General features: G+C 43.5%; 1 protein-coding gene across 4 annotated transcripts in view; it reads left to right on the top strand.

The window, feature by feature from the left end:
* Positions 1-23,987, top strand: part of TCF7 (transcription factor 7) — a 157,902-nt gene that overhangs the window by 83,308 nt on the left and 50,607 nt on the right. For all 4 annotated transcript variants that reach the window (XM_063120740.1, XM_063120742.1, XM_063120741.1 and 1 more), the window contains exon 4: positions 22,851-22,983. In XM_063120740.1, coding sequence (XP_062976810.1) covers positions 22,851-22,983 — 133 coding nt within the window. The remainder of the gene's footprint in view (positions 1-22,850; positions 22,984-23,987) is intronic.

Here is a 23,987-nt window from a genome sequence, read left to right on the forward strand (position 1 = left end):
TACCCTTCTAGCTCTTAGATCTTTTTATAGTTCAGGTGCTTGTGCACATTTAAAACACTTGTACATGTGATCTAAATTTTATGGCAAACAGGACCCAGATTCTGCAACATGCCTGAGCTGTAAACTGAGATGTTGCAGTACTATGAGAGATGTTTAAATCAGCATGATGGCATCGTTTTATATCTAATATCCTCGTGTTTTTACGTTGAATGTGTTATCCCAATTAAACGCCTCTAGTATATCCACAAACAGAATACCAGTGTTGTTGTTGGAAGCAGCTATGGTAGTGTGTAGGGAGGCTTCTTTTATGATTGAAGGTAAGCATTCCCTCTGTTAAGAGTTCAGGGATGTGAACCGGTCTTTAAGTTCCATCCGACGAGCGTTTTATTGCACACTTGTTACTTTGCACTCATGGAGTTTGCTCAGGTCCCTCACATGACGTCGTCTGCCTCCCAACCCTTCTGGCCTTCCTCGTGTGACAACCACCACCCCTTCATTAAGTCCGATGTTTTTTTAAACTAGTAATCGCTGCTCTCTCCTGCTATGTGCAGGAGAAGCAGCGCCATTAGAATAGTGGACTCAATGGGCCTGGTGCTTGTTCTGTACTTCCTCTTTTGAAAAGAGGAAGTAACTGAGGAACGAAAACACGGGCAGAGAAGCAAAGGTAGGGAGCACGTTAACCCCCGGTGTGATGGATCTCTTTATGTAAAGCACCAGCCTTACATAAGAGGTGAGATCTCAACAGGCATGAATTTTGCAGAAGTAGATAAAACTATTTTCAAAAATATTAGGGAGGAACCCAAATCATATAAAAGGACGTCTAGCTGTGCATATTTGTCTCTTAGATGGAAGAAAAGGGGAGGAAGAAGGAGCAGTGAGTGAGATCATGCACAGCTCAGCAAGAATGCTAACTGAGCCTCACCCAGAGCTTGGAACATGCCTGCAGTCCCTCCCACCCAGGCCGGTTCCCACCCACCCCAACTCCACCTTCCCCAGCAAGGCCTGTAGGGGGAGATTCAATAGGACAGAAACACTCAGCTCTTGTCTGCTTGTACAAGGAGGAGGAGGAAGGACTATGCCGCCCTTAAAGAAGAGGGAAATGGAGGCAGAGGAGTGCACACGCAGTGGGGTTTGGAGGGCCTTTGGGCAAAAAAAAAAAAAGTCTTCCATGCCCCCTCTTCACCAGTGAGTCTGTCTTCTCACCACCATTGTCACCAGCTGCTATTGCTCCTCATCCTCTTTATCATCTTTGAAAAGAGCCAGTGAGCAGGTTGGCAGCGGCACCTACCGCTCCCTTTTTTCACCACCACCATTGTCTGGTCCAGAGAAAAAGGGAAGGGAAGAAGCAGGTTGCAATGTGAGGAGGAGGTTCAAGTCCACGGGGCTGTTTTCAGTGGGCCCCTGCTGGGTGTGGCCCCTTAACAGGTGGCCAACCATAACTAGCCTTGATGTCTGCCCTGTACACACATGCACACACTCTCACACACCGGTGGTGGCGGTGAAACACACAGTACACAGCAGGCCCCATAAGTCATATACTAGTCCTGTACACCCAACCAGTTACCAGCAGTGTTTAACCCCTCTGACATTAAATTATATTAGGGACTTTGTCCAATAATCTTACTACTGTATATCAAGGGAAATTAGACTCCTCTTAATTTTACTCTTCAGGAAACGTATATTCACAATGCTGAAGAAACATAGTCCTACTGCTCTGCTTTTTTCATAGGAAGTACTTGGCTGACAGTGGGACCTCCTACTTCCAAGTATCTTGAGGGCAATAGCACAACTTAAAGGGTGGGTGTCTCGTTCTGTACAAGGCCATTGAGTTGAATGGCAGCAGACTTTGGCCATTCAGTTCAGTTCAGTTTAAGTGGGGCTTAGGCAAAGATATCCTTGTGCCCATTACGTGAATCAGATGATCCCAGAACTGACCCAATTTTGTTAATTGTTTGTTTTACTATATGCTGCAAGATTAAATTTTGGAGTATGCAACCACATCAAAACATGGAAGTAAATGGAACTGCAGTATGAATGGGAGTAGTAGGGATAATTTTACATCTTATGTAAGCAAATTCAAAGGGGCATCCACTGGAATTAAAAGAAATCATGTTAATTTTAGTCAGTAGTGAAACCAGTCTGTGTTACATTATTCTCCTATGCTAAAAGTGTATCTTGCTTGTTTGCTTGCCAATTACATATTTTAAGGACCTTTAACGTTCGGATTAACCTGGTTGCATTGGTCTAGGCCATCAATCATAAGTGGAAGTTTGTTAGCAAACATCCAAGCGTCCGAGGAATTTGCTACAATGATATGACCATCACAGAACATCTGTTTATCAAGCACATGGTCAATAAACTATTTTTCATCCTATGCATTGCAAACTCTATCACATGTATCAAACCGTGTTATATATAATTAGAAGTCCTTACCTGATCTGAAAGAGAAAGCAGAATTCATTTGTTATTAATACTTCTTATGTATCATTGTCATCTCTGATTAATTTGAGAGAAACCAAACAAGTACGAAGAAACTTACAGTGGCAATAACTGAAAAAACAACCAGCCAGTGCAGGAATGAGGCCTTGAAGAAGGGAGATTCTCATGGTTGTCTGGGGATTTTTTACATAATTAATAAAACTTTTTTGGGTTGCGCATAATCAGTCATGAGCTTTATAGAAAGGATTACAACTGAAACGATTCAAGATTAAGGACACAGTGATTTCCCCAAATTCAAATGCAATTTATTCGTTTAATTTGTGAAGTTCAGCAATGGGAGTAAGGTTGTATTATGCATGTCATTCCCAGCTTGTCATTGGAAGATTTAAACTGGTGTACATAAATGCAGAATAGATTCACATAGGCATTTCCCTCCTGGTTTTGTTTAACCTATATTGACCTTTTTGGTCAACCATGCTCAAATCTGTAGTTGCAAAATTGGTATTCTAAAATGGTCCAGCATATATTGAGATCACAAGGCAACCACTTTTTGAAGTCTTTTGAAGTCCAGTTAGTATGACCTGGGAAAGTACAAGGTGGTTTCAAGGGATGTGGGTTAAATTTGTTTGCATGGCAAAGTGGTTGCATACTTGCTTTAACCCATCATGACCTAGAGATACTGCATCCTACAGATGCCGGTACTTTTTAAAATTGGCATGCAATGCAGCAGCATTTTTTATTTATTTATTTATTGCTGTGTTCCTCCATCAGACCCTTCCCCCCCTTCTTCCCCAAGCAAGAGGGGTACAGACAGAGAAGAGAGCAAAGAAGAAATGCAAAGGGGAAGTCATGGCTTTATTGTCCCCCAATTCTTTGGCTCTTTTAAAAGTACCAGTGCCGCATCTCCAGGTTGTGACCTTGTTTGTGTGTAGAAACCAGGGGTGTGCACTGGATCTGGACAAAGCCGAAGCACAATTGGGCTCCTCAGAATGTTTCTGGTACTTCCCGAGGCAAGGTGGGCTCCTCTCCAAAGCCACCACCAGAATTAAAGCCAGAGGAGAACAAGGCTTTGTTACCAGTTCATGCTTGGAGATGCAAACTTTCTGTTTCCTCTCCAAACAACGTCTTTTGGTTTTGTTTCTCCAAAACATGAATGAGTGGTGGAAGGGAGAAGGAGAGAGCATGGTTGAATGACTGACAAGTCCACTTTCTAATCCTAGGGCACATTTTACTAGGGGCTACAATCACTATGCTTTGAGAGAAGGGCAAGAATGGGACCATGAGATTGCCATTTTTTCAGTGATTAAGACTTAAACTGGTTTCCAATCATAACACCCTAGCCCCTCCACTTATCCTTCTGACACTTTGCCGGTTTCTTGCCTGAGGAAACTTCTGTGATGTCTGCCATTCTATACAAATTGTCCCAAAAACAGGGGGAAGGGAAAGCAAATCATTGTCTCCCCGCGCCCCATCCCCCAAAAAACATTCCATATGAACCACTGCAACTGTTCTTCTGAAGTATTGCAGGGTTGTTGTTGTTGTTTACTTAGAGACATCTCTAGGCTGTCTGTCATTTTCAGACCAATTGTCCACAAGGAACATAGGGGGATAAGCACATCCTCTTTGGGATTAAAAACAAGCCTGCTCTTATTTTCTGGAAATTGGCAGGCATAATACCCTCCTAAGGGGCTACTATGCATGCAACATAATCCAATTCTGGCAAAAAGTTATAGCTGTTTTTTATTTCCTATGACAGTCAAGACCCGGATTTCCAAATCTTGGCTCGGGTTTGGTGCCAAAGTCGAAGCAAGCAGCCTCTGGATCCGTCCAAGCAGTACTGGACAATTTATGAAGTGCGAAATCAGGGTCCATGCCTAACACCTCTAGTTGAAGCCATAGAGTACAAAAAGTGGAAATAAAAAGCTCACTTCCGTTTTGGTTCAATGCTTCTGAGGAATGTTATTCTGGTTTAGTATATCATATCTAGTGGGGGAAACCAGTTCAGAAACAAAACTGTTTGTGTTTTGTGTAGGCATGCGAAATTTCTCTGCAGATTTCTGGAGGCATACAATAACCAGGGAGCAAAGCATAGAGATTCAGTAGGCTGAACTGATGTTCACTTCTTGAATTTATGTAACAGACGAGACAATATTTGGTGATTCCCACTTGACTCCTTCCATTCCTGTCCACCCGCCCCCACCCACTGCCTTTGGTGTTTGCATAAGGGAGGCACAATGTCATGCACAAGCGTCAGATGGAGAGGAACTCAAGCAATCAAGTGTGAAGCAATCAAGTTTCACCCCCTCTGATGTCAGAAGAATCGAAACCCCCATGAATCACATCAGATATTTCTTATTTCCCTTCCATACTTTCAGTGTCGTGTGTTTGTTTATAACAAGGTGGAATTAGTAAAATGAAGGCGGCATCAGGCCAAGTTATGAGCGAAGAAATAAGATTTCAGTTAAAATGGAACTCCATTTAATGATGCCTCCCGGTTTTTTCTCTTTCTTTTCCGATGTGCTTTTTTATTCAAATGGGCTCGGGAAAGGGGATTGCAAAGTTTTAATCAAATGACAAATTGGTTTCATGAAATACCACTTTTATTCTGACCATGTCAGCCTTAGTGCAGCCCTTGTGGGAAATTCTAATAATGTCCTGTTCATCCCTGAACTTGAATAAATACGATGCTTTTGGAGAACAGCAAAGCAGAAGAATGTTTACAACCAGATATCCATTGGAGAGCAATAGCAATTTCTACATGGTTATGTCACTGATCAGAGTGAGATCGTTTTTCTTCTAAATACAACTGTAAAATCATATTTCGCAGTGGCAGTCAAAAGTTCATTTGGCTGGGCTTCTTTGCCCCATAAGAGACTTAATCTCTTGAATTTTTATCTCATTCAACTGTTGGAGCAACACAAATAGCCTCTGACGAACCTTTTGACCTTTATTTTTCCACATCCACTGTATTTTCCCCCTCCTGAACCACCTACATCTTCCTCTCTGAAGAGAAATGCTTGCGAAGCACACAAAAAAGTGAGCAGTTCTCCCCTGCACAGCTGAAAAAGAAAGAAAAAAAAATCCTTAAAAAACGAAACTTACTGCCACTTGCATGAAGAGATTAATGTCTTAGATGCATTTCTGCATCTAAGACGGTTGCCCAATTCACCATATAAGTGGAATATGGGGATTTTAATGAGTATCTGAGTTGCAATATCGTTGTCGTGGTGGATCCAAAAGCACTGTTCTGCATGCAGAAGGAGACTTCTGCGTATGGAAGGGGCTCTTTTAGACTTTGTGCTCTAGGACTGCATGAGAAAGGGTAATATAAAGCCCAAAGATGCCCTTCTCTTTGCACAAAGAGTTCAGCAAGAGCTTGTGCAACATTTTGCAGAAGCAGAAACATGGGAACTATGATAGGATTGATCTGTTATAACAGAGGGCGGGAAGCCTCTAGATCCAGAACTCAATGACACTCCTATGGTCAGTTCTCCTGTGTTTGACAGCCTGGCCAATGTCTGTGCCTCACTCAGGAGGATGAGAAAGAAAGATTTGTTGACTGGGAGGCAAGCAAGCTTTGTTTCCCTGCTGAGAGCTGAGAAAACAAAACAAGCTGTCCAAGGAGGAAAAAATACATGTGTCCCTCCATGGGCTGCTCAGTTTGCTTTCCTGCTGCGTGCTGAAAAGAGGCTCCTTTTCTCAGGACACAGCATGGAAATGGAGTGAGCTCTGTCTGTCTGCCTGTACACATAAATTCACATGGTATAAATTGGATGTGTATGTTTTGGCCCCACCCATTTTGAGATTTGATTCCATCCACTTCTGCTTGTGGACCCCACCCATGTTCCCCCAAAGAAATGTAGATGGGGCTGGGTGGGAAGGTTCTCCACCTTGTCTTCTAACAATGAGTGAGCTCTTGCACAAATTCTTGTGGAAGCATTGGTAGAACAGCAGTAGCAGCTATATTTCAGCCATGCAATCCAGAGATTTAGATCATTGAATATTACATAAAACTGATTATTGTGTCATATGCAAATATACCAGCAAGTCAAAACTGCAGTGTACTCCTACAGATGGATCCTACACTAATAGGTATCTTTGAAATTCGTTGTGGCAAATAGTGACTGATGTCCTAAGATCAGTCCCTGGCATCTCCACAGAAGGCTGGAAAAGAGGCTGTCTGAGAGCTGGACCAGCCACTGTTGAATCTCCTGGAGAGCATTTGCTGTTGAGCGGTATAGAAATGTAATAAATAAATAAGGCAATACCAAGCTGGATGGATCAATGATCTTACTTGCTATAAGGCAGGTTCCTGCACAACTTTTGTTGGGCTATTATTTTTTCTCAATAAAAGCAGACATTTCCTGTGATTTTTCACCGCAAAGCATTGAGCAAAGACAATGGTGCCAACGTAGCGATGCCTTAACAAAAGAGCTCCCATGCGTCCCTCATCCTGCCGTCTCTTGCCCACTGTGTCCTCCTTTGTTGTGCCATGGCTTTCTATGCTGTGATGCCCGCTGCCCGCCTCCGCATCGTGTGTTGAATTGCCATGTGGATGCAATGGCACCAGTGGTGACATTTTCATATGGATACAACCGTCATATGGTAACTCTGTATTTGCTGACCCAGCAGCTCACAGGCACATTCCATGCGTCAATTTAGGGTTTGGTTGCGTAGCATAGCTCTTATCAGGCTAATCATTGCACCTGTTGTCAGAAAAAAGCTTACGTCTACTGCTGCAGTGTGGTCAGACGCAAATAGAATCAAAGATATATTTCTCCTAAATTCAGATCTCATGGCAGGTACAGTGTAGGAAGGAGCCAGCGATAATAAAACCCCAAGCGTAGGTGGTATTAACTTTCCCTTATTTCCTTTTTGTTATGGCAGTGGGCTGAAGCAAACTGACGGCAGCAAAAGTGAGAAAACAGAAACAGTCCACCAAACTCTGAAATGACTAGATGTTGATCACATCCTGATAGGAGGTTGAAAGAACGGTGTGTGTGTGTAACATTGCTGTTGCCATATTCTGTCAGATGTACATGAAACCATTATGAAAGTTCTTAGCTCTTCTTTGACTGTGACCTGTCTCTCGCCATGCACCTTGATGAGCAGATGGAGTCTAGGGATTTAAATGCAGTTGGTCGTAACCCTCAGTTACCATAGATCCTCAGGGGCAAATCACTGCATTGTGCCACCGTGTTGCAAACTCTCCACCCCTGTAACCCCTAGCAATGTATGTTGACATGATTGACTCCTCTAAGTCAACCTTACATTCCCATGAGTCTGGTGCAATCGTAAAAGGTGGTTACTGCTACATGCCACAACACTTTGAAAATTCTGTTTTCTCTTCTTCACTGCAAATCCTTAGTTAGGTCTCAAGTTAGGTGCAGCCAGGTGTCCTACCCATGTGTTAAGATGGGTCTTCCTTTCCTTTCTTGCCTTACCATTATTCTTGCCTTCTCAATCTCAAAGGTACTTGATTGGATCCCTGGATCTTTCCTTTTTGACTTTTCCATTGCTTCCAGACTGTCTCCAGAATCCAGTGGCTTCCAGCAAACATACAAATAGGCAGGGCTGTCCAAAGACACTTTGCTACCCGAGGCGAAGATGCCCACCCTAATTCCACTAGCTGGCAGCCCGATCTTACTTTAGTACTGGTGATGAGGCGTACCCTTCGAGTCGCCTGAGGACATCAAGCTAGCTTGGGCAGAGCAGAGCAAGATGCCTAGAACACACAACTCTGTCTTCCAATAGAGGAGAACAGCCAGGGGGCGGTCACTGCTGCTCCTTCCGCATGACCTAGCACCTGCCACCTGGGGCCATGGCTTTACTCCGCTGAACGGTAGGGCTGGCCCTGCAAGTAGGCTCTTGCATCTTCAATCTTAAAATGCGGCCGCAGAGCTAGCGTTACTGCAAATACTTTCCCTTCTTGCACACGAATTTGAGCTGACAGACGCAGCCACCCTCCTTGACTCTTCTTTTCTTTTTAATAGCTGTTTTGGGGGCTAGCAAACTGGGAAAGTTTTGAAGGTGAAATGACTAATCTAGTTTACCACTGCTTGGGGTTACTCGCTTGAGTGCTAACAACCACAATGCTAATTCACTCAGCAGCAGCAGCAACATTGTGTGCCATGTTTGGTTGGTAAGAGTGCAGAACCCGTCATATCAAAACCTGCTGGGGTGTTTCCACAGTGGCCTCACTAGTGACCAAAGATTGATGCTGGGGGCTTGCTGAGGGCTTGAACAAATTATGCCGCAAGTGGAATGGGGCTACAGAAATAACCAGTACCAGAAAACAATACAGTCTCGCCTTCTCTTCTAGCAGGAGGGATGCTGGCTGCTAACTAAGGCCTAATCTACACCAAGCAGGATATTGCACTATGAAAGTGGTATATAAAAAGCAGGATCCATACTGCTGCTTTATAGCAGTATTGAAGTGCACTGGCAACTGTTGGGGCCCTGCTTTCATACCACTACATCCTGCTTGGTGTAGATTAGGCCTATGCTATCATTCTGGGGTGCTATTCTGTCAAAATGTTGTTGTGGGAGCCCAGGCAGTCCGTTTAGCCTTCCGCCATGAATGTATATGAGAGGAGTCAGCCAACATGTAGCCTTTCAAGATGAGAGAAAGCTCTCCCTGCCATATCCAGCTGGCACTGGCAAATGTATCCTTGCACAAATAGGTTTTGCAACAGGAAGACTGTTATTCACAGGAAGCTCTCTCATCTACCCTGGCCCACCACTCCTCCCAGGGAAACCTTATGACAGGGGGAAGGCTACCTGGTGCCCTCCTGATGTTCTGGAATACAACTCTCATCATGCCATGGTCAGTCAGGGATTATGGGGGTTGTAACGTCTGGAGTGCCTATCCTTGTCCTGTAGGAAGCTCTCTCTTGGCATTTTGTGGGATTGGTTTTTACTTTTAAGCACAAGGACCCTGGTGGAAGGCGACCAGCAATTAGTCACCTTTCACAAGGAAGAGGGTGGCTCCGGGATCCAGATGGCTGTCCAGAAAATCCTGCACTCCCTCTTCGGCATCTGGATTACCTGATGCTGCCTGGAAGAGGGAAAGCGTGGGCTTGAAGAGGGAGACAGCACCAACCCGGTGCCATGAGAACAGCCCCCAGACTTCGTGGAGAAGGATACTGCCTAGCCTTGTTCCTGATGGGCTAGTTTTCTGTGTGCAAGGATTATGCTAAATTCTTTGCTGTGTGAGTGCAAGCATAGTTAACTCTTAACATAGTTAAGCATGTGTTACTGTAATCAAGTCATGGGGAGATTGAGGCATGGACTACCATGGCCAGATCCACTTTTTTTCTTTCTTCCTTCCATAAATTATTTTTTTTAAATGAGGTGGCAAATCAAATGAGCTGTCCACTCCCTCCACAAATATTTACTGAGTTGTCTTTGCCTGATTTTACACACAGTTTTGATAATATCTTTGTCCAGTTGTTATCAAGACACAAGCATCCAAGCATGTTTAGAAATCACTTTATCATTAGTTCTGTGCCAGGGTTTTCCCCTCAGCCACTGAGATCATATGACCAAGAGAGGGCTAAGAGTACATGTATTGCTTTTCTCTTCATAGAATCATAGAATAGTAGAGTTGGAAGGGGCCTATAAGGCCATCGAGTCCAACCCCCCACTCAGTGCAGGAATCCACCCTAAAGCATACCTGACAGATTGTTGTCCAGCTGCCTCTTGAATGCCTCTAGTGTGGGAGAGCCCACAACCTCCCTAGGTAACTGGTTCCATTGTCGTACTGCTCTAACAGTCAGGAAGTTTTTCCTGATGTCCAGCCGGAATCTGGCGTCCTTTAACTTGAGCCCGTTATTCCGTGTCCTGCACTCTGGGATGATCGAGAAGAGATCCTGGCCCTCCTCTGTGTGACAACCTTTTAAGTATTTGAAGAGTGCTATCATGTCTCCCCTCATACCCTTTATATGGGTATATTTTTCCTAGCCTGTCTTTAATCTGAAATAATGGGGAGAAATATCACCTGTGCCAATGAAAATGACACTGAAGTATATTAACTGTGCAAGTTCTGAGGAATTATTGCCTTGCTCTCATCATTCAATTCAAGGCACGGACTCATGAAGAAGGCACCCACTGTAGATGCTGTTTGTGGTCAGTAGTTGTCATCAGCTTTCTCTAGGACAGAAAGGTGGTAGTTGCAGAGACCACAACATTAGCTTACTATAAACCCTTTTCTTGCAGTATGTCCATAGGTCTAAAGAAAATGAACCACAAATGAAAAATATAAAATAGCAAAATAGAAATAAAGCAGTACGCCCTCTTTTACAAAGCAATATAAACCAAATCTTGGAGTGTTAAGTATGGCATATTCAGTGGCCCCAGAAAGGATGTTTTCTAATGGTAGGACTAAGGATCGGGTTTTAGTTCTTGGCCTGCCTGCTTGCACGTACACTGTTCGCTGCAGCAGTAAACGCTGTAAAATATGAAGCATGGGTAGATGTTTGTAAATGCATGCACCATTGCACCCCAAATCATTGTACAACCAAATCAGTTGTGCATCTCCCCATGAAAAGGTAAATGGAGCCTTGTTGAATTGGATCTTGGATCAAGGATCCATCTATTCCTATGTCATGTTTCCTTTTTAACAGTAGACATATAGATGACCCTTTTCACACTTACACACATATATACAGATGTGAAAGAGAGAGCAAGTCCATTTCATGTTGTGTCCGCAGTAATTTGCAAATTTATTTTTAATCAGCACTAAAACGAAAACAAAAAAGCATTTCAGTGCATATTTTGAAAGAAAATACATTTAAACTGCATATTTCTCCGCATATTTCCTTTCATAACATGATGTATTTGGATACAGTTTTTGAGTGAGAATAATGTTGGGAAATTCAAAGAGTGTGAAAGTCAGTGGGTAACAAAGTTCTGATCCACATTAGTCCAGGAATTGTGGATCAGATCAGTTCATCTCTGAATGCATTCAGATTGATTTCGTCATGCATCCCTACACCAAACATGCACATGCTGTGTCATGTGTGGATCTTCCCTAAGGTCTGATTCACAGAGCCTTTTGCTACTTGTCATTTTCTTGGCCCAGTTGAGCTGCACATGTGGCAAACCAACACTCCATCTGTTCATCACAAACACAAGCCACAGTTTTTGAATGCCACTGAAAATCTCCATAATGTGGTTTTCGTAGTGGCATGCAAAACTGCAGTTTGTGCTTGTGATAAGATAAGAATTCAGGCACCTTGCCCATCACATCCACGTTGTGATCCATGCTGAGTGAGGAAGAAATAGCTGGCCATGAGCAGAACAATGACAGTAGTTAGCTATAGCAGATCGTCTTGGCAAGCTCTTCAACTTGTGTTGTACAGCCGCTTAGTGCTCAGAATCAGACAGTCAGTGTAATGAGCATACTACCTGCTTCTCCACATTTGTTTTTGGGATCTCAGATGGACATGGAGTTACAGCAATAATAATAATTTTAATAATAATTTTATTTCTTACCCACCTCTCCATTTTGATCGAGGCAGGGAACAACAGTAAATATAAAATACATAAAATGCTGACTAAAAACATAGTATACATTGTTAAAACATCCTAAAAAAAATCCTAAAAGCATACTAAAAGCACAATCATCATCATAATAATAGTAATTTTATTATTCTTAAAAGCTGTCATAGGAATCTCCAATCACCCCCAGCCCACATAGCTAATGGTGAGGAATGCTGGGAGTTGTAATCCCAAACCTTTGGAGAGTTACCAGGGGCTTGTCTAGACCATCACTTTTCCCCACGGTAGCTTTGGAGTGGCGGCAGGTGATCTAAATGACGCAGCCGCCACTCCGAAGCAATCCGGGGCAAAGCCCCAAAGCTCCACTCTAAAAAAAGTTGGGCACTTGCCCTGACTCTTTTAGCTTGGAGAGAGGCTCTGCGCCTCTGCGGACCCCTTTAATAATGAAAGAGGGGTTTGGATATTCTGTGAGGGAGGGAGCACCCCGTTCCTCCCCCCCTTTTCCCTCCCCATTTAGCTGTAAATGTGATCCTCCACATTTACAGCTTTAAAAAGAAAAAGGGGGAAAAGATCTAAACATAGGCCAATTAAAAAGCAAACAAATCCTAACTTTGGAAGAGGGGGCACGGATGCTCCCAGGTGCCCCGGAACTGCCGCGGGCGTGCTCGGGTGGGCGGACAGGCATGGCAGTGACCGCAGTGGTGCCCACCGGAAAGCCCGCAACTGCACTCCTTCTGCTGTAGATGGTCAGAAGGAGCACCAGTGCAGCGGCACCTTGCGCCACCCCGCGCTGCAGAAATGACATCCTCAAGATGAGGACCAGGTCAGGGAAGGCTGCTATAGCACTTTATAGAGACCTTTGTATGGGATGGCATGCTCACAACATGCTAGTCTGTAATATGCTGTAGCCCTTCGTAGAAGCATCAAGCAGTACTCTGGCTCCTGGGATGATCTAAAGAGTTAAACCAAGATACACAAGTCGCAAAAGCCAATTAGACCAGGGTAGACAACCTAGTGCCCTCCGGATGTTTTTAACTACAATTCCTATCAGTCCCTACCAGCATAGCCAATGGGAAGAGATTATGGGGGTTGTAGTCCAAAGCATCTGGAGAGTATCAGGTTGCCTGCCCCTGAACTGGGCTATGAACCCATGTAGAAAATAAAAATACACCACCTTTCTTACAGCATCAAAATAAGGTGTAATTTAGAACAGGGTATTTGATTATAGAGGGGCTGCCTGGGTTCAGTCTATGGAGAGGTTGGAGGTATTCCACTGGGAGTGAGTGTCAAGATTCATCATATCATATTTAAAATATGATAAACACATATTAGACCACAAACTAACTCCCTTGTAAATTTCAGAGCTTAACCAAGTTTTTCTTTTTTTTTCTTTTCTTTTTTTTAAGGAAAGCATGGGATTTGCTGGGTTAGTCTTTGTCTTTTAACTTGCTGGCTTATAGAATCATAGAATAATAGAATAGCAGAGTTGGAAGGGGCCTACAAGGCCAACGAGTCCAACCCCCTGCTCAATGCAGGAATCCACACTAGAGCATACCTGAAAGATTGTTGTCCAGCTGCCTCTTGAATGCCTCTAGTGGGAGAGCCCACAACCTCCCTAGGTAACTGATTCCATTGTCGTACTGCTCTAACAGTCAGGAAGTTTTTCCTGATGTCCAGCTGGAATCTGGCTTCCTTTAACTTGAGCCCTTTATTCCGTGTCCTGCACTCAGGGAGGATCAAGAAGAGATCCTGGCCCTCCTCTGTGTGACATCCTTTTAAGTATTTGAAGAGTGTTATCATGTCTCCCCTCAATCTTCTCTTTTCCAGGCTAAACATGCCCTGTTCTTTCAGTCTCTCTTCATAGGGCTTTGTTTCCAGACCCCTGATCATCCTGGTTGCCCTCCTATGAACACGCTCCAGCTTGTCTGCGTCCTTCTTGAATTGTGGAGCCCAGAACTGGACGCAGTACTCTAGATGAGGCCTAACCAGGGCCGAATAGAGAGGAACCAGTACCTCACGTGATTTGGAAGCTATACTTCTATTAATGCAGCCCAAAATAGCATTTGCCTTTCTTGCAGCCATATCGCACTGTTGGCTCATATTCAGCTTGTGATCTACAACAGTTCCAAGATCCTTCTTGTTTGTAGTATTGCTGAGCCAAGTATCCCACATCTTGTAACTGTGCATTTGGTTTCTATTCCCTAAATGTAGAACTTGGCATTTTTCCCTATTAAATTTCATCCTGTTGTTTTCAGCCCAGCACTCCAGCCTATCAAGATCACTTTGAAGTTTGTTTCTGTCTTCCAGGGTATTAGCTATCCCACCCAATTTTGTGTCATCTGCAAATTTGATCAGTGTTCCCTGCACCTCCTCGTCCAAATCAGTAATAAAAATGTTGAAGAGCACTGGGCCCAGGACTGAGCCCTGCGGCACCCCACTCGTTGCCTCTCCCCAGTTTGATTAATTATGCTGTAGATTTTATGCTTTTAACAATTGTTTTAAATGTTTTTTGTACAGTTTTAATGGCTGTGAGAATCCTTGGGGGCTCAGCATGTAACTATAAAAATAATGGTTCTTAACTAAAAATATAACAGCAGACATATATGGATTAGAAGCCCAAATCTGACTTAAATATTGTAAGTAGTTCAACAACATGCTGAGTAAGATTCTTAAGTAGCATTCCAAGCAAAGAAGGAAATAGAGGTTTTCACCCCCTGCCAAATTACTTCATACGCAATCCTAAAGCAGAAAATAGTCAAGAATATTTCCTAAGCGTTATGTGTAGAGCTGGTTTGACATCTTATAGAGTACAAGAGTACAGGAATTGATGGTCCTGGATTGTTGAATGGATGAGTTAATGAACATATACCAGAAGGAAACTATCAAGCTCTTAGCTAAGTCTTTTTGCTGGATACATTGGTCGGGTTCAGAAGAAAAGAAGCCACCCTGGCTTCCTTTCCCCACTCTGCATGTGCCGTCCATGTGCCTGTCATTTCCCTAATCACTTTTGCCACAGCACAGGTTGCCATGTCATCTGAACCAAGCAATATGTGTGGTTTAGGAGCCACCCCATAATCCCCTACAATAAACCATGGGTTGTGGGGCAGTTTGAAAGCCACTCCCGCTACACACCTCACTGGTATGCCACGGTCAGAGTAATTAAGGAAATGGGTATGTGACTGGCATGCATGGAGTGGGGAGTAGAAGCCACTGTCCGAACCTGGCCATTGGTGTTTTTTTAAGCATTCAGAAACACTTATATGTTTTGACATAGCCGAGGCATTAAGAAACAGTTTTTCCATTTGGAAATTGCCTTGTACTAAAAGCTTCATCCCACGTACCTGTTTCCGTTGAATTATTGCTACAGCGCTAAGCTGTCAGCGTTGTTGTTGTTGTTGCTTAATCACAACTTGGGAGGCAGCGCTTTGCAAAGGGTTTGAAGGGGGGAAATGTAAAAAAAATCATAAAAAATCAACAGATGACCCAATCCGATTCAAATTTGGTATGCTTAAAGCTCTCCTTAATATCTATTACTATGCCAATTTTGATGACTTTACCTTTAAAGCTTATGAAGAAGTAAGCATTTGTTTAATTTTTCTTTAATCCTACTCCTGCGCCCCAGTGGCCGCTCGAAAACAACAAATGATACGCTTGAAAAGTAGTACCAAAATATTGCACTTCTTTTGGCTTTATAGCACAATTAAAGCAGGATGCATGGGAGTACTTCATAGTCAAAGCAGATTATAAGGTGGAAAACTTCCGAGTCCTTTGCACGCAATTCGCAGTGATTGCACAGTATAACCCTGGTGTGATAAAGCTCTAAGTCAGGCCATTGATCCATCTAGCTCATTGTTATCTCTACTGATTTATTGGCAGCAGCTCTATGGGGTTTCAGATTAGAACCTTTCCCACTTCTACCTGGAAATTCCAGGGGTAGAACCTGGGACCTTTGCACCCTAACCCTTTCCCCCAAATTAACATGGTTCTATACTGGGTTTTATGAGCCTAGGATACTTTTCCTGAGAATTTGTGTTGTCATTTGTATGTTGTGGTTTCATCCATTGAAGCAGAATTGCATCCCTTGCTTCTAGAGTTCGCCCTCTTTATTTACCAGGAATTCAGAATAAACATCTCCTTAGTCATAGATGTGGCCCACTACTCCAGAGAAGCTATTTCCAGAGGGTTATGAAACTCACTGGGTGACTTTGGGCCAGTCACTGACTCTCAGCCTAACCTTCCTCACAGGGATTGTTGTGAGGATAAGATGGAGAGGAGGAGGACTATGCGTACACTGCCTTGGTTTCCTTGGAGGATAGACAGGATATAAATGGATGGATATAAATGGATGGATGCTCCAGAAAGAGTCTGCATTAAAGAAAATGGTGTAAAGCTCCATACTGATTATAACCATTCTCTATATAGCCATACTTGACATTATTATAGAGGAAAATAAACTCCCCCCCCTCTCTCTCTGGGCATGTCTAGACAAGGGTTTATCCTAGTGATCACCCTGGGATCACCCTGTGGAATGATCCCTCCCTTTCATTGGGATAGCTGGGACGGCTTTAATCTCGACTTTTCCCGCGGTCTTGGGATCATCCCGAGACCGCGGGACGTGTGGACAGCCATCCCGGTTTCTTCCCGGCTCTTCGCAAGTAAATGTGAGGAGCCGGAAACTGGGAGGGGCACGGAGCTCTTCAGGAGCTCCGTGCCAAGCGGGGGTAGGAGGGGGGAGGTGTTGTTGTTGTTGTTGTTGTTTAAAAAATACTTACATTTGCGATGGAGCGCTTGTGCGCTCTTTTTCGTTAAAAAAGACCCCAACCCAAAATGGTGGGCACGACATCCTCTTCTTCCCGGGATGTCGCACGCCGCGTGTAGACTGAGGGGGAGGATCTCGCAGTCAGAAAATCACGAGATCCTCCCCGCTCCCTCCAAGAACGCCAGGAGGTCTAGCCACGTCCTCTGTGTGTGTGTGTGTGTGTGTGTGTGTGTGTGTGTGTGTTTGTGTATCATTTAAGACTTCAGTGGTGGGGACAAGATTCAACAAGGACCAAAAGTCCAGTCTTGGATACATCCAACATTAAATTGTGAAAAAGCCCCTCCCCTACTAAACATATGGTTTTCAATAGGAGAGGATGCAGACTCAAATCTTTTCAAATTGAATGATCATAAAACTATTTCCCCCTATTTACTTATTTCTCCCTTGAGAGAGGTATTGCTTATATGCCTTTAAAAACACACCCACAAATATTTCTTGAGAGCCTGAACCTAAAGTTTGCAAACACTCTCACATTTCTCAGAGTTGCAGCTGTCTTTCCCAACACAAGCTCACACACCCCTTGGCAGACCCTGCTAACTTAGAGGTTCACCACAGAAGTCAAATGCCTGATGCCTGTTATGTCATTTGAACTCTGTGGTTAGAATGGGTGCATTTTTATTGACTGTGGTAGTACCTGCTTATCTCTTGAAGAAAAGAGAGGAAGAAAGAAATTATGTCTCTGGTAAATAACAGAAATGAGATTGCAGGTGTGTGTCCACAAGATGTTTGGGAAGGTGCCAAGTAGTTAAACTAGCAGTTAACCTCTGCGGGACCACCTGAAAAATCTGAGTGCCAACTTGACGTTATGCTGGAAACTACAGGAAAACTCTCCAAATTGCTGAATCTCCCAAGAGAAGATTCCTCTGCTAGAGCTTTGAGGAAGGCTTGTTAAGAATAAGCGTGGGACCTGGGAGGAAGAGTGTGGGTGCTTTCTATTTTACTTACAAATTTCAGATCTTTAAGCCAGAATCCAATTTTAGAGATAACGTAGCCTTTGATAAGAATCACATAAGGATAACAAAAAGAACCTCAGCCTGAATGTATAAAACTGTACAATAAAATGGCTCCAATGATTGAGAACCCCGTGCTGTGCAGCATAGTGTTGCCATTGATTTGCTGAAGAATAAATCAGCCGTATGCCTTAAATGAAAAGGTTTGATACATAGCTGGGATTAATCTTCAAATAGGAGGCGGTGCTGATATGACTAAAGGAGGCTAATGGGAGACATGATAGAGGTGTACAACATTATGCATGGTATAGAGAATGTGGACAGGGAGACATTTTTCTCCCCCTCTCAAAATACTAGGACTCAGGGTCATCCCATGAAGCTAATTGGTGGGAGATCCAGGATAAATAAAAGGAAGTATTTCTTCACACGGCACATAGTTAAATTATGGAACTCAATACCACAAGATGCAGTGATGGCCACTAATCTGGATGGCTTTAAAAGGGGGTTGGATAAATTCCTGGAGGAAAGGGCTATCAATGGCTACTAGCCCTGATGGTTGTGTGCTACCTCCAGTATTCAAGGCAGTAAGACTGTGTGCACCAGTTTCTGGGGAACATGGGTGGGAGGGTCCTGTTGCACCATGTCCTGCTTGTTGGTCCCTGGCCAATAGCTGGTTGGCCACTGTGGAAACAGAGTGCTGGACTAGATGGACCCTTGGTCTGATCCAGCATGGCTCTTCTTATGTTCTTATGACTCCCCTGTTTCAATAGAATAACCCCTGAGGGTTGGTCGAGCATAGCACTTGTGCACGGTGGGGTGTTTTTAAAGCTGCTGCAGATTGGTGGCCATCGCTCCCTGTGGATTCTTTAACATTTCCAGAAGTCCTAATTCATGGCCTTGTTCGTTTTTATATTCATGGCTGCTTTACGACCATGATGGAATGCAAGGCAGAAAACAAGGGATCTCGGTCAGCCTCTCATGCAGACACTGATCTGCAGTGGTGTCGTGGGGCCAGGGCCTCCAGGGACGCAGTACCAGCACTTTTCAATTAGCAGGGATGTTGCTGGGGAACATGGGTGGGAGGATGTTGTTGTACCCATGTCCTGCTTGTGGGTCCCTGGTTGCCAGCTGGTTGGCCACTGTGTGAACAGAGTGCTGGACTAGATGGACCCTTGGTCTGATCCAGCAGGGCTCTTCCTATGTTCCACCCCCTTCAGAAGTCCCTGTCCTCTCTTACCTGCAATCTTCACAGTATCGGGTGGGGAATGGAATGGAGGGATGGATTTTCCTAACAACAATAGGCAATTAAGACTCATTAGTTTTACAAAAGATATGCTCCTAGCAGATGAAAACTCCCAGAACTGGTTTGTTGATATGGGTCACCACAGCTGCCCGTATTTTTGGCGTCTCCTTGGAGTTGTGGCTATGGTACTGTTGTGATGAGCAGCTACACTTCCAAATTTACCACTGCACCACTGCTGACCTGATCTAGACCTGCTTATTTTCAGCAAAGTGGTCTCTCTCTCTCTCTCTCTCTCTCTCTCTCTCTCTCTCTCTCTCTCTCTCTTTTCCTGCAGCAGGCTTTATAGGCAGCTTGTGCTTTTGTGCTCTCTGCTAGGAGTTTTCCTGGATGAAGTCCTGATACAATAAAACCAAAAGTACACTTTGGGGCAGAGGTCTTAGATGTGAGAGACTTAGGTTTAAATTTTCCTTTAGTTACAGAGTTCACCAAGTAGTATTCCCCATTTGTAAAATGGATTTATGTTTCCTACATGCTTAATTTCTTGATTCATTAATGCATATATGTGACTTCACCTATGATCTATGACTTGGCTTGCTTGTTTAAATTATCTGTTGTACGTATATACGTGAAAATAACTCATAACCTACTACCTGCCTTTTTTACAGTATTGTGACACACTTGCATTGGAATGTGATTTGTGTTCCGCTGATATCATGCGTGGTTGGCAGCGCATGCAATAGTTGTATGCCCTACTATTGTAGGCTTCAACTCCTAACCTCTGAGCAAAGCCCAAGTACTATCATATATATATTCAGAAGTTGAGGACCCTAATGATAATAGCATATGTGTATATTTTGCTACACGTACATAGCTGATGTCATCCTCATCAGCATTTCTCTGCCTCTACTGCAATTCATTGGCTGCTATTTGCAGACAGCAGGAGAAAGCTAAACACAGTGATGTCACCCTACATATTTCATTTATGAAACTTTACTTGGAAGATATGGGGGTTATGTGAACTGGTGGGTGGCACCTAAACATCCCCTGTAACACATAGTTAGGTCCTCAGAAGCAGTTAACTCCAACTTCCTAGTATATATACACATCATGTATACACTTCAGAAAATATATGGGTATGGGAATGTCACACAGGAGACAATATCAATTAGTCTTTCTTTCTTTCTTTCTTTCTTTCTTTCTTTCTTTCTTTCTTTCTTTCTTTGAAAGCATTTTATAAGGTGTGTAATGCATAAAGCAACTCATAAGGCTCCACTTTTCACACTCAGTGAGATTCCTGCCTGACACAACCCTTATTGTTTCTCATCAAGTACTCTTATGAGTGCCTCCTGTGTTTCAGAGTGACAAACTTTGTTATTATTTTTAATTTTTTAATTTTTTTGGTGAAGTCAGTGTCAATTTAAAGGCAACTGTGGGCGAAACCGGGCAAGTATGAAATGGCAGGAATGCTTGAGGCAGTCAGGAAGGTTTGTGTGCGCGTTTCCCTAATAGCACAACTGCTTCTTTTATTCTTCTTTTCAGACAAGTTCCTCTGTGTTTGCTGTGGTAGAATAGGGTTGATGGTTCATGAGCTACTTGTCTCTTCCATATCTTTTTCTTTTCCACAAAAATGAATACCATTGGCATCTGGGAGGCACCAGGTTGGGCAAGAGGGAAATTAGCGAAATGTCATCTACAGGGTCCAATCCTGCATTTATAGGTGTTGACGGTTCCGCAGTCCAAGAGAAAATTGATCAGCTAGCCTATTCTTGGTAGTCAATCCCTATTAAAACGTAACTAGTTTGTGAAAGTGGAGGGAAAGTCCCCTGAATGTTAAGATTGCTCACTCTTTGAGAGGGAGAATATGCCCATTATTTTTCAAACACAGTTTGCCTCATTCATACCATACATTCATAAACATAATGCCCAAGGGTAGGCCTGTAGACAACAACAACAGAATAATTCCACAGGGTTCATCATACATCATCTTGCCCATTTTTCATTGGTAGTAAGCCAACAAGTAAATGCTATGTGCTTGTTTGGCACACTTCAGCCAGTCCCTCTCTGAAAGCTTTTGTATTGCATTGACAGGTCCTTGGAAGAATGGTGGCCTAATGTGGCATCACTTCCCATAAAAACCCTAAGAGATCCTACTCCATGATTGACCTTCATACTTCTAAGTTGGACTAGTCAACCCCAGAATGCCTTTGTGGTACACACAACACAGTAACCTGGGCCACAACACATTTCTGGTGCATCAGATATGACACATGAAGTATGCGCAGAGCACTTACCATGCTCAACTATTTTTTATGCCTTGCAGCAGCACAACATAGAAGCTGCTTTTTCACAGTCCCAGTCTGCAGCACTGCTGCAATGTTTAAAGGCTTTTGCAACGACATGGGTGGGGCCCATCTTATGAGTCTTTCTATGGAATCAGCACTCCCCAGATATGGGGAGTACCAATTCCATGGGAAAGACCCACACCATAGCCTCATCCACATGGTTGCTGCAATGTCATGGGATGAGAAGTGCCCATGGAGTCGCTTCCACATGTATGCAGTCCCTTCAAGCCTGCCGCTTTGGGGATGTGTGATGCTCTTCACCATGCGTGCACATATGCTTACCTATTAATACTAGTTATACAAAGCTCTAAACAACTTGGTACCAGGATACCTGAGAGAGCGCCTTCTTCTTTACCAACCTGCCGCATCACTGAGGTCATCAGAAGGCATGCTCCTGGTGGTTCCACATGGACCCGTAGCCCGATTGGAGTCCACCAGGAGAAGAGCCTTCAGTGTGGTGGCCCTCTTTCTTTGGAACTCCTGCCCCTGGAGGACAGGCAGGTGCCGACATTGTGTTGTTTCCGGTGCCCACTGAAAACATTGTTATTTCAGGAAGTCTTCTATGAATGACCAGTTTCGGTTTATCAAAACTCAGTTTTATCAAAACTCTGTTTCTTTTTTTAAAAAAAAAATTATTTCAACATGGTATTTTTATTCTGCTGTTCACTGCTGCAGAATCTTTGGATGTGGAGCGGTATACAAATATTGTAAATAAAAGCAAAAATTCATTATCACTGTAAAGAAACATACCACTGTAAAATTGGTATGCTATTTCAGGCATCTTAATGGAAATAAGCACTTCACATGGGACGGACCATACCATAGAAACAATGCAGATGTTGGCAAGGACTTCACATGAGAGCACTGTGCATTTTCTTAATTACTGTGCCATGGGAAGTGCACATGTGAATTTCCCCTTGGATGGACCTGTTACAATTAATTATCATTCCAACTATCTCGTTCACAAAGGCAGAGCCAGACATGGATCCAGTATTTACTGCCACATATAGGCTGAGCAATGTGCTTTCACATATTTGTCTTTATGGCTGGGGTGCAGAAACTCAGACCCGGGTCTGGCCCTCCAGGTTTCCCCAGATGGCCAGGGCCCTTTCTTTGAACTGGCAATCATTTGGTGGGTTCCCAGCTTTCGTGTAGTTTCCCCCTATTCTAGAAGGTTGAAACACCTTCCCTAAGGCTTTGTTACAGGCAGTCAGAGATTTAAGCTAAAATATGTGGTGGTGCTTGTTTTTGCATTTTGGCCCCACCCCTTTGCCTTCAGCCCCACCCACAAGTGGAACGCAGCCCTTAAGAGCTTCTCTGAAACAGAATTTGGCTCTCAAGCTGAAAGAGGTTCAAGATCCCTGCTCTAAGCCTCCTGTGATGTCTACTGAACAGCCTCTGCATTGTCCCGACATAGCATAGACACTCATAAACTTACTTAGCCATTGAAGAAGTCAGGTTAGGATGCCTAACGCTTTGATACCTTTTCCTCCTGGGTTGTAAAGCTTGAAGGTTAGGATTGCTCATACGTCTCTCCTCTGGCTTGTATTTTTCAGTCCAACAAAGTTCCTGTAGTACAGCCATCCCATGGTGTCCATCCACTCACTCCTCTCATCCCGTACAGCAACGAACATTTCAGCCATGGCTCCCATTCACCACACCTGCCAGCTGACATCAGCCAGAAACAAGGTAAAGGTCCACCTCTTCTGTGATACTTGAAGGTCTGAAAGTAATTTTGGAAAAGGTCTAGGTTGAAACTGTATACTGAAGATGGGCTTGTGAGCTCACTAACACTTCCTACCTGTATCAGTGAAGGTCAGAATGTCTGCTAAAAACATTCACCCTTTTCCAACTGAATTTCATAACCAACTCTACCCATTTTACATAACACTCCAGTGGGACTTCCTAAAGATTTAACTACATATTTTGGGCAAACATACTTATAAGGAACCCAAAACCACTGGTGAGTGAATGTTTTAACAGTGACGGTAGGGAAACGCGATCCCTACCCCCACCCCGTGGGAAAATGCACATAGTCTCTACACACACACTGTAAAGCCCAAGTGCTTCAATAGAAGAGCCATTTCACACTCATAAACCGGCGGGCTGCCTATACGCCTTCTAAACTCTGCACTGGCTGCGCAGTGGTAATGGGTCAGTTATATGACGCAGCCGCCATCTCGCAGCTACTGCAGGGCTTTTCATCAAATCTGTGTAGTAAAAAACACAGATTGGGAATTTACCCTGACTTTTTTCTTCAAAGTGAGGTCACCATGGCCCTTCCGCTGCGTGACCTTGCTCCAGGGTTGAGCCAGGCGCCCCCTGATTGGTTGCTGGAGGGCAGGGTTGTGTTAATTAACTTCTCTGATTCTCCATTAATTCACCCCAATTTATATCCAAAACTGTGCATTTGTGGAGGGAGCTTTTATCCTATATTATTATTATTATTTATTTATTTATTTATTTATATAGCACCATCAATTTTCATGGTACTGTACAGAACAAAATACAAAACACCCTGCCATATGGCTTACATTCTAAAATCACAGTAACAAACAAAATGGGAGGGGAAAGGCCAACCAGCATGGGGGACAATAAAACAAATAATAAAAACTAGTATTGTCACACTACAGATTATATGCTTTTGAGAAAAGAAATGTTTTCAAATAAGATTTAAAAACTGTGATCAACGT

This window comes from Elgaria multicarinata, chromosome 3 (assembly GCF_023053635.1).
Source record: "Elgaria multicarinata webbii isolate HBS135686 ecotype San Diego chromosome 3, rElgMul1.1.pri, whole genome shotgun sequence".
Classification (NCBI taxonomy): domain Eukaryota; kingdom Metazoa; phylum Chordata; class Lepidosauria; order Squamata; family Anguidae; genus Elgaria; species Elgaria multicarinata.